This window comes from Dama dama, chromosome 9 (genome assembly GCF_033118175.1).
Source record: "Dama dama isolate Ldn47 chromosome 9, ASM3311817v1, whole genome shotgun sequence".
In the NCBI taxonomy this organism is placed as follows: domain Eukaryota; kingdom Metazoa; phylum Chordata; class Mammalia; order Artiodactyla; family Cervidae; genus Dama; species Dama dama.
The window spans coordinates 5,471,230-5,482,540 of record NC_083689.1 but is presented as its reverse complement, the minus strand read 5'-3'; the positions used below and the strand labels follow the sequence as shown (position 1 = coordinate 5,482,540).

The window sequence follows — 11,311 nt, the reverse complement described above, 5'->3', positions numbered from 1 at the left end:
ACATGGCCCTTTCTCAGCACCAGTGGGGGCCAGGGCTGGGAGTTGGGGACATATCTATATTCATCAGTATCCCCATTTTTGATAGTTTTAAAATTTTTAATGTAAAGAGCTAAACAAAATGAAACTTTAAACTCCTTCTATGAAGTCACTCATGAGGTACCACTGCAAAATTTCCACACTAAATGCACCTTCATTCTTTGGTTAATGGCTTCCATCAATTCATGAAACATTTTTAGGCTCTGACAGAATTATAAACCCAAAGGTAAGTGGCAACTGAAGCTAGAGGGCAGCACCCGGGAACGAGGTGGTCAGCTAGATAGTGGGTATGTCAGTGTTAGTTTTTCTTAGCTTGTCACTGAAATGGAAACGCTATTAATAATTCATGCTGAAAACAGCATAAAGAGATATTAGGGCATTCTGTTAATGCTGCAGTTGTGATAATGACACTGTTGTTATATTTTTTCTTCTATCATTTAGATACATTCTGAAATATTTATGGATAAAATAACATGTTTGATATAGACTTTTAAATAAGCCAGTGAAAGAGAGGGGTTAAAGTGGCTATGATGATACAAAATGGGTGAGCTATTTCATAACATAACTGCTTAGGCTAGGTGCTTCCTCATGCGAGACTCTCTTCTATAAAGGTTTGGAATTCTGCATAGTTAACTGTTATAAGAATTCTCCCAGAGCTCATGCATACGAGTTCCAAGCACACAGCTGTGGATCACCTCCCGGACCCTCTGTCCTGCCTTGAGCTGGAACAAATGCTCCAAAATGTTAGAAAGTCACCCTGGCGGGGTTTCCTGAGCTGAGAGAGAGTAGCCTGGATTCTCTACATGTGAAGAGTGTCTATGCCTCCGACTGCTGGACTGCGTGAGCACTGCATGGTGCCCAAGCAGTTCTCGAAGGGACTATCAACCAGGAGCATTAAACTTTCCTCTAATTTAAACCCAACACACATTTATGAGTACCTCGGTGAGGAGGCTCTTAAGTCCTGGACTTGGAATGTCAGGAGAAGGAAAAACTTTGCTGCATGGCCCTCCTCATAAAACGGGACAGTAGTTGATGACTCTGAGGGTTAAGTGACTCTGAGCCTCAGAGCATGTGGTGCACAGTCTGTGCAGAGAACATCACTGGATGAAGGAGGGGGGAGCTGTGGAGTGCCTCACTGGGAGGACAGAGCCCTGAGGTGAACTAATGGAAACCTATAGCCCTTACCTGACTGGCTTATGAAAAAGCAAACGTCATCCCTGAACACAGGTGTGTTCCTGTCCAGAAAATCACTAGCAAGTTCAACCATCACAGGGAGCTCGGTCAGTTCCTCCAAAACTTGCCGCGTCTAAAGCCAACAAAAATGGGAACTAGAGTCAGTTACAGACACTACAGGGACAAAGACAGCTGAGCTTCTAAGACATCACTACATACAGGTGGGCAGGGAAATTCAGGCATTCACAGGCCAAACTGCAGAAGAAACGGCTCCATGCCAGTTCTCATACTGGCTCATGGCAACAAACTTGGAAGGCCAAACAGAGGACAGGATCTAAGACTCATCTTGCCCTAGCCGACACTGCCTCCTGGGCACTATCGAGGGTCGAGCCTGTCGCACTTACGGCCACAGCAGCGTGGTAGCTGGTCCCACAGCCAATCACAATGAGCCGTCGGCATCGTCTGATCTCCTTCAAGTGGTCTTTCAAGCCACCCAGGAGCACTGCAGGACACATGCAGGGCATTAATGCTGACATGATGCAGGGACCACGCATAGGCCTAGGGCTCGGAGGAGGGATTACCTGTGTTGGTCTCAAAATTCACTCGACCTCTCATGGTATTGAAAACTGATTCTGGCTGTTCAAATATCTCCTTCTGCATAAATGCACTGAAGTTACCTGGTCAAACAAGCATCAACAAGATGAGTCAATTTTAATTTTGTTACACTACCACTGCTTAGCTTTTAAGAAAAGTTATGCAGTCACAGGGACACGTATAAAGGCTACTATAGATTACGAAGGGTATCTCCAGGTATTGTCCCATCTGAGACTCACGGTGACAAGTCAGGTCAGGTATGCTTACTGTCTTCACTGTGCATATCACACCCTGCAGCTTGAAGGAGGGAGGGATGTAAGCAACAAATGCGTGGCTGGCCTTCCTGGGCCATGCTCCTCTTGGCAAGGCCACAAGAAAGCATAATGCTTTCCTTCCTTCTACCCTCCTACTTAGGAAAGTACGCATGAAGCAAGTCCAAGGAAATAGGCCACTTTTTAAAACCAAATACACTCCTAACTTCTGTATTGAAATGAAAAACAAAAAAACCTTTTGAGCCACATATTTCTAGGGCTCTGATGTGAATGAAACCAGATAATATCCCAGACATCCTGACAGGTGTTATGCCTGATGCCTGTCAACAGGTGTGCAAACAGGGTGAGTGCCCTCTGTGACATACAGATGCATGATGCCCAGCATTGCAGCGTCCTCGTATGCTGCCCTCGGCAGAGGACTTGTAGAAAGAGTGACACGAAGCAAACAGAGCAAGTGAGGAGAGGTGGGGCCGCAGCAGATACAGATCAGAGAAGGGCTCTCTGAGGGAGCGACGTTTTGGGGGAAATGACCAAAAGAAGCCGGTCCTGTGAGAAGCTGAGTGAGTGCCCCCCTCAGGTAAGCAAGCACTCCACTTGTCTGAGTAACGGTGAGGAGGGCGGGATGGGTGGACAGAGGCATAGTGAGAAAGGGTTGCATGAGGTGGTGCCCGGCTGGGTGTGGGTGGCTGTGGGCTGTTGCTGGGAGTGTGGGTTTTATTCAAGGAGCAGTGGGAAGCCATCGGAGGGCTTTACGCAGCAGGATAAGGGGGTATGATTTGCGCTCTTAAAAGTTTACCCAGGTGGCCCTGTGGAGAAGCGTGTGCACAGAGACCAGTGTGGGTGCAGGAAGACGGGCTCCCCTGGCGAGGAGAAAGCAGTCCTGTTTACCGCAGGCCTGTAGGAATGTGTCCTAGAGAGTTCTGAGGGGAGGTAGTTGATGGACTGAGGTCAGATCAAGCAGGAAGACCTGGTGCCTGGACACAGTCAGACATTCCCTTTGGAGTAGCCAGGCCAGGCACCCCACATTCCCTGAGCTACATGAACCACAGACCACCTGCGGCCCCACCCCAGTGCTTAGAGCAGGCAGGAAGGCTGTGGTGCCCGCCCTGGACTGGGAAGAGAGTCTCCCCCACAGAGTACCTGCCCCTGAGGTTGCTGCATAGGGACTCTCAAAAGACACTTGCCTTTCATGATTTGCTGCAATTCCATCTGCAAGGTCTGGATGGCTCGAGATGGGTCATCACTAGCCAAACGCTTGACCCGGTGAATAGAGAGCTTCCCATCAGCCACTGCGGCAATGTCATCATCCTCAAGGAAGATGACCCGGTTGGTGTGCTCTATGATAGCACTGGAACAAGGAAAACATGGGTGTCAGAGACAGGGCCCACCCTTCACAGTTACAAGATGGCAGTTACTCACTGCGTCTCAACTGTGGGTCCGTATCAGCAGCACCGAAGAGCACTTTGCCATATGCCATAGTTACACTAATTCATACCTCCTGCCCCTTCCAGCCCCCAGAACCACTTTGAAGCCAACACCAGACATCAAATCATCTGTAAACCTTTTGGCTTATAGCTCTAAAAGATAAAAATTATTTTGTAACCCTACTCTAATACCATTATCACATCTTAGAGTAATAGTTACTCCCTCATAGCATCAAATATCCAGTAGGTTCAAATTTCCCCAATAATCTCATAGATGTCCTTTTATAATTGTTTTCTTCAAATCAGGATCCAAACAATGTCAACTGTGGAGAATGTTCAAGAACTAACATATTATTCTGAATCATAAAGGGAAAGTATGAAACATTTATCTTGCCTTTCCAAATGATCTGTCTTTCAGAATAACCACATTTTAAGAAGACAAGTTTCTCTTTATAGGAGGTAAATACAGCTAATAAGGAATGACAGAATTATAATAATCAACCTATGAACTTATAATTGTTAATAGCTCTAATCAAGGTCTATCAGTGGCTACTGACATGAGGAGATGAAACTCTGAGAGCAGCTTTATAATGGATGAATAAGGCCGGTGATACCGATTTTAACAGTACTACAGAAGGACAATGAAACATAGAACCTCCTGATGGAAGTACACACTACCTATTAAATAGTCTTGCCAAAAAAAAAATCAAACCTGATGATCAAGTTTCTAGATAACTGTAAACTCCTGTTTGCAGGAAATAAAGAAGACCACGGAGGAGGCACACAACAAAATCCATTTAGTGGGAAACTCATTCGGACAAATGACTCTTCTTGTACACACATACACATGCATGCAAGCCAAGGGAGGGACTTAAAGGTAACTGTAAGATCTACCCAGTAATGAAATGTGCAGTCATTGCGTTTATTTTTATATTAACTTTCTCTGTGTGGAAAGTAATAACGATTTTTCCCTTGAGATGGTAAATGAAAAAGAAAGGTAAGCAATAGTACAGGTGGTACACAGATATGCTAAAAGCCATGAAAGTGGGCTTTTCTGGTGGTTCAGACAGTAAAGAATTCACCTGCAAATGCAGGAGATCCCTGGGTCAGGAAGATCCCCTGGAGAAGGGAATGGCTACCCACTCCAGTATTCCTGCCTGGAGAATTCCATGCACAGACTAGCCTGGCAGGCTATAGCCCATGGGGTTGCAAAGACTTAGACATGACTGAGTGACTCACACTTAACACCATAAAGGTGGTGCTTGAAGGGCCATGAGAGAAAAAAACGCTCATTCCGCCAAGTGCTACACCAATATGTGCCCTGCGCAGAAAAATGAGATTTAAAACTGCTGATACAAAGCTAAAAAGAGAAAACAATCAAGTTTATGGCTTTAAGAGAGGCATCTCCAGATCCTAGCGAAGAAAGATAATGTAGGATGGAACGCGCTTGCACTAGAAAAAATATTTTAAACAATAAATGTTCTTTGAATAAAAAGCAGAAAACACAGTCAACAACAGGAAGAAGTAAAAATGGCCTGATTCAATCTCTAGTAAAGAAATACCGCTTACACTGTACTTTCCTTCAGACAGGGCTTAACATGTGTGCTTGATTTACGTGTGCATGTAATCTGCATGTTTAAATATAACGACTGTTTTAATTTACAGAATGGATGGGGAGTCATCAAGATTACAGGTCCAGGAGTTAGACCTGAGGTGGAGTCCTCATCCCTGTCTCTCACCAGCCTGTGGCCTTGGGCAACACAGACACGACCCCTCTAAGCCTGCCTTGGGTTCCTCAGCTTCAAAATGGAAGGTGACCACTGTGCCTCCTCTAGAGGTCTGTTTTGATGACTACAAGGAGTCTTGGCAAAGCCCTCCTCACAGTGTCCAGCTTTCAGTGCACAGGGCAAGCCGGTCACTGTTGTCACAAGAGCTCCACAGCATGCCTTCATACACCAGAGGGTCACCTCCGTCACTCTTATTTTCCAATACGTACTGTTTCATCTATACACACAGCACACTGTAGAATCACTTTTTCAAGTTCCAAAAACTTACACAAACAAAAGAATGTCAAAGATTCAATGATAGAATTGAATTTACAGATTAAGAAGAGTAAATTTCTTTAATAATAATTTTAAATTATTAAATTAACTGTAAACCAATTAATGTCTTCATAACAACATTAAGCCTTCCTACCAAGAAATGTGGTAATCTCTCCCTTTATTCAAATCTCTTCTTGTTTCTCATGGTAAGCTTTTGCAGTCTTTTCCAAATAGGTTTTGAATTATTTTTATTTAAATTTATTTTAGGACCGCCCTGGTAGCTCAGCTGGTAAAGAATCCGCCTGCAATGCAGGAGACCCTGGTTCAATTCCTGGGTCAGGAAGAACCACTGGAGAAGGGATAGGCTACCCACTCCAGTATTCTTGGGCTTCCCTGGTGGTTCAGACGGTACAAGAATCCACCTGCAATGTGGGAGACCTGGGTTTGATCCCTGGGTTGGGAAGATCCCCTGGAGAAGAGAATGGCTACCCACTCCAGTATTGTGGTCTGGAAAATTCCATGGACTGCATCGTCCATAGAGTTGCAAAGAGTCGGACATGACTTCCCTACCAAAGAATGTGGAATCTCTCCCTGTATTCAAATCTCTTCTTGTTTCTTATGGTAAACTTTTGCAGTCTTCTCCAAACAGGTTCTGAATTGTTTCTATTTAAATTTATTTTAAGGGATTACAACTTTTTTTTTCCAGCTGTGGTAAATAGATTACTTTTTTCATTCAACAAAGTTTTGCTGAGAGCCAACTGTACCAGTCACTTATGGAGACATGAGTTGGGGATAGGGTGGATGTGGTCCCCTACTACCCATCTAGAGCTGACAGCAAAGTGGCTACTCCTGGGATGTCAAATATCCATGTCTTTATACTCTGAAGACCCATAAGTATTACTTCTGACAGCCTATCAGGTGGACTTTATATAATCATATAAAAGTATATGATCATATTGCCTATAAATAATTGCTTAATCTTTCATGTATGGCTTTTTTTTTGAGAAACATCTACCGTACTTCACTGAATACAAGGTAATATTGATCTTAAGATTGTGATTATTTTATGTGCTTCTAAAAAATTAAAACTATAGCAAATTATAATTGCAAGATGCTACTCATAGATGCTAAAATCTATAAAATACTATATCGTAGAAGCACTGAAATATTAGTTTCCAATTGAAATGGTGCACTAAGAAACACAGTTTGGGAGCTGCCCTTTCCTAATCAGCATGAAGTACAGTGCTGGCTGGGGGCTGAAACAGGCCTTGCAGCCTGGGCTGCAGATCCCCGTTACTTCAGGTTTCCCGGGAGACCTCACCTGGGGAGGTCTTGCTTCACATCGAGGCCCTGCCAGAGGGTGGTGGGAAAAAAAAGCATAATGAAGATTTGGAAAAAAGAGGTAGTAGTGGTTGTGTTTATGATGGTTTTCTAGGGCTTCCCTGGTAGCTCAGCTGGTGAAGAATCTGCAGGAGACCCAGTTCGATTCCTGGGTTGGGAAGATCCCCCGAAGCGGGGCATGGCTACCCACTCCAGTGTGCTTGCCTGGAGCATCCTCATGGACAGAGGAACCTTCATGAACTTGCAAAGAGTCGGACACGACTGAGTGACTAAGCGCACATGATGGTTTTCTATTTCAACTAGCAGGAAAGTGCTTCTGTCTTTTCTGAGTGTATTTGTGTGTATCCATTTTTTGGATACACTAAAATGGGCATGAAGCATACTTTCTCAAGTTTCAGAGTTACTGTTTGGTGTACTGATGAGAATGTGGACTTTGGGGTCCACTGGGCCAGAACCCTCAATCTTGACTCTGTCTTTTGTGAATGGGCAGACTCTGGCAAAGGCAGGCGAGGCTCAGGAAGGACCGAAGGTCTGGAGACACTTGCCCATCTAAAGGGAGCAGCCTCTGAATCGCCGCAGAGAGGACTGGAGGGAGCTGTCTGGTGTGCTCAAGTCTGTTGGTTATCCAGGAAAGTCAGACGTTTAGATTTTTATGGAAAATTTCCCAGTTTTACAATGTTGGCAACTAACTCAATTATTCTGTACAGCCCCATATGTTGTTAGATCAGTGGACTTCGCCTTTGGCCACCAGGGCTGCTGCTGCCAGCCATGCCCAAAGTGGTCACTGGGCGAGGATTCCCTCGGGAGGGCCGTCACCTCTTCCCCTTGCTGAGCTTTGAGAAAGCAGCTCAAATGAGGGGGTAAGTAAGAAAGGAGGGTGTTCAGCCAGTCTTTCTTGATTCCACAATCCTCGGAAAGAAAGGAAACAAGGTCTGGCTACCTTGCATCAGAAGCAAAAAAGAATTCCACTGCTTTATTGCCCACAGCGTGAAGGCAGGTCGAGCTGTCCAGCCTCTTCATCCTCGTTTTACAGATATTCTTCACATTCTCAATATTGCCTAGAAAACGAAGGGAAGGATCACAAATCCTGTTCAAACTATTTCCTCTGAACAACAGGAAGAAGCCAGTTTCCCGTTTGAATACGTGTGGCAGAAATGTGCAATTTTTAGCTCTGTCTGTATCAGCCAAATTGTGTAAAAGATCTCCAAATAGGAAGAGCTCCGAATTGACTGTTAACAAAACAAACCAAATCGACACTCAAATCAGGACATGGGTGCCTTTATGTAACAGAACCACATACAGCTCCCTTGGCTTGTGTACGTAATTGAAAATATACACAATAAAAAGCTTTTGAAAACATGGAGCCAAGTCTCAGTTGCATGAAAACCATTTGGACCTGGTCCCAGCAGAGTGCAGGGACGCATCCTGCCTCTGAGGGGAGCTGCTGCCCCCGGAACACTGTGGCGCTGTTCAAGTCCTTCTCAAGAAACTTACGTGTCCTATATAAGACGGGGATCTGTTCTGTGGAGAGTTTGTATTTGCTCCTTACTCCGATGAGCAGGGGACTGCCTCTCCTGTAAGAATAAGAGGGAACTGAATTACCTATCGCCTTGGCACCCTGGGCTGGGCTGGATGTCCTCTGAACACTGAGATGGTACCCACATTGAGCCCCCTTCCCGGGGCAAAGTAACTCCAAGATCCCAAAGATTGTCCCAGAAGTTACAGAACCACTAATTATAGATAATTTAGAAAAATAAACTTTTATTGCTTCTTCACACTACCTTCTTCTGCATTCAAAATAGTGACATCATGATAACAGACTTTAAAAGGAGCTTCAAAATGTGACAGGAACCAACGAGCATTTTATAATTCTATAATTTGAAATAATTCCAAATGGCAATTTAGTTCCTGTTCAAGGAAAAATAAAATTATAATACATTCACATTATTTCCTGCCTTGATATTGTGATAGTCTGGGCCACAGGTATGTTCTCAATGGCTCCCCAGCGCCTTCAGCATGAAGCCTGCACCCACAGGGCAGCCTAGATCCTACGGAGCTGGACCTCTGCCACCTCCCGGCTCCCCACCAGCTCTCGGGTTTCACGAGGTAGTGTCCAGACAGCCCTGCTCGCTGCTGTCACCCACGCCGGGCACATAGAAGGTGTCAGTAAGCGCACACTGAGACTACAGGAGCCTCAAGTCCCACCGGCGCCCCTCTCTGTCACCATCCTGGCCTAACTGCAGATCCCTCATTCGAGGCTCCTTGCTCACGCTGGTTTCTCGGCCTGCCTTACCCAGGCTGACACCTGCTTCCCCTTGGGCCCGCTGTGCACTGCCTCCCAGCCCCCATCACAGAGAACGACATTCTCAACCCAGCTCTGCCCTCCTGCACAACCAATTGTCCAGTCCTTAAGGGTCCAGTGTCCCTGGGTCCCCGGCTCAGTACGCAGTAAGTGCTCAACAAGTATTGGTTGGAGTGATGGATAGATGAATGGGTAGATGGTCAGATTGACTGTGGATGGATAGACAGATGGATGGATAGAAGGGATGGACAGATGAATGAGTAGATAGACAAATTGTGGATGGAGAGACAGATGGACAGGTGGGTGGTATAATGGCACCCACACACCCACTTGTGTGAACCCACACAGTACTGGGCTCTAACAGAAGGACATGTGGGCTGACCCAGGCCCTCTCAGCTGATTCTTGGGTCACACCCGGCATGAAGGTGATGAAGCTTGAGCTCTTGGCTTTCAAGGCCTCTTCTTTACTGGACTCAAATCAACATTCATTTTTGTTCTTAATTTCATGTTCATAATTTTACATGCTTTTTCTAAAGGGAATCTTTGAAACTGACCTGAAACCTGGATCTGCCCTTGCTATACAATTTTATTTTCAGTTGGAATTTGTTGTCAATTCCTAAAAAAAAAATCTAGAGATTTCAAATAAATATCCAATTTTCTAGTTTCTCTTTTAGAGAAATCAGAAACTCCAGCCACAGTTGTCCCTTAGTACCTTCCACTTTGCCAGAGGCCCTGCTCCTACCTTGTGCCTCAAGCTAAGTGATTTTGTTTTATTTATTTGTAACTGGAGATGTCAGTGCATTCTGCCTTACCTTGTGGCCACGGCTTCTCCAGGGTAGTGGATGCTCTTGAAAACCAGGGCAAATGCGCCTTCCTGAAAAGACAAGAAAGGAGAGTGAAGAACAACTCACTCTGGCTAAGCTAGGCTGCTGCAGCCCAGTCAGTCCACGACTGCAGACAGCTCTCCCTGGGGCCTCTTCACTGCAGGTGGTCCTGGGGTCACTCACTCAGGGTTCTGAATGCAGGACGGCGCACGCACAGGGATGTCAGGAGGGGAACGAGAAACTGACCACACCACAATCAAGCACCAAAGCCCGGAACTTGTGGATTTCACTGTGAGCAATACACATCACCCTGTCCAGGCCCAGAAGGAACAGCTTCTGGCTCTGTGATGACCTGGGTGGACTGCTGCGGCTAGGAAATGAGAACTCCAGGGGTGCGGCCCTGGGCCTCAGGGACTGTACCTACTCAGGGAGCAATCATGAGGATGAAAGGGGCTAAACTAGGACTATGTTTAGCGCCACACATGTTAGTGCCTGGGTTCAAATTCGGGCTCCTCGCCTCAACTGGGCAATCGTTTCAGCCTTCTTTGTGCCTTGTGGTGAGCGGCCATCCTGTACGGTTTCTGTGAGCCAAAGCATTTTAAGTGCCTAGAACAGTGCCTGCCATGGAAGCATGAGTTATAATTATTATTTCTATGGCAATAACGACTCTGGGTCTTACCTTGTTGGTTTGTGCAAATCAGAATTAGAATATAGCTCTCCTATCTCCAGACTCCAAATACTCTCCCTATTTAAAACCTTGATGCAAAACTCTCTCCTACATTCTGACCATCCATACTAACCAGGGCCCTACTTGACCTTATGTACAACCAGCTATCAGTCTGGATTTCTAAGACTTGGGAACCTGGGCACACCCAGGGTCTCACGCTATGGCCAGTGTGCCAGAGATACCCAAGGCCAGCAACTCCAGGCCTCTAAGGGTCTTTCAAACTGCCCCAGATGAAGGGGGTTTAGACAGAATCTGAGCAGCCTGATATTCATCCCGCTGGTTTGTCAACAATGAAGTAGGACTGAACAGAAAAGTTCTTCCCAGTCTCTGCCAAAAAGAGCTCTGTGTTGCTACGGGTACACCGCTGACGTTTAAAAGGGCCACCACTGGGATGCATTCCCAAAATTTAAAATTACAAATGAGAAAGAGGAAATACTATGCTGCAAAACTAAACTGGTTCACTGTGCATTAGTTATGGGACAGGCTTTTATTTATAAATATGTTCTCTAAATTAAGGTCCCCCAAGACAGGAGTCATAGGGCAAAGGGTTTAACAGTAGACTTACTTAAAAAAAAA

General features: G+C 45.5%; 1 protein-coding gene across 1 annotated transcript in view; it reads right to left on the bottom strand.

Annotated features, from left to right (window-relative positions):
- GFPT2 (glutamine-fructose-6-phosphate transaminase 2) overlaps positions 1-11,311 on the bottom strand; it is a 43,379-nt gene that overhangs the window by 10,805 nt on the left and 21,263 nt on the right. The window contains exons 7-13 of the mRNA XM_061149618.1: positions 9,997-10,058; positions 8,377-8,456; positions 7,823-7,940; positions 3,260-3,423; positions 1,791-1,886; positions 1,614-1,711; positions 1,222-1,342 (exon numbers count right to left, since the gene is read on the bottom strand). Of these exons, the coding sequence (XP_061005601.1) occupies positions 1,222-1,342; positions 1,614-1,711; positions 1,791-1,886; positions 3,260-3,423; positions 7,823-7,940; positions 8,377-8,456; positions 9,997-10,058 (739 nt within the window). The remainder of the gene's footprint in view (positions 1-1,221; positions 1,343-1,613; positions 1,712-1,790; positions 1,887-3,259; positions 3,424-7,822; positions 7,941-8,376; positions 8,457-9,996; positions 10,059-11,311) is intronic.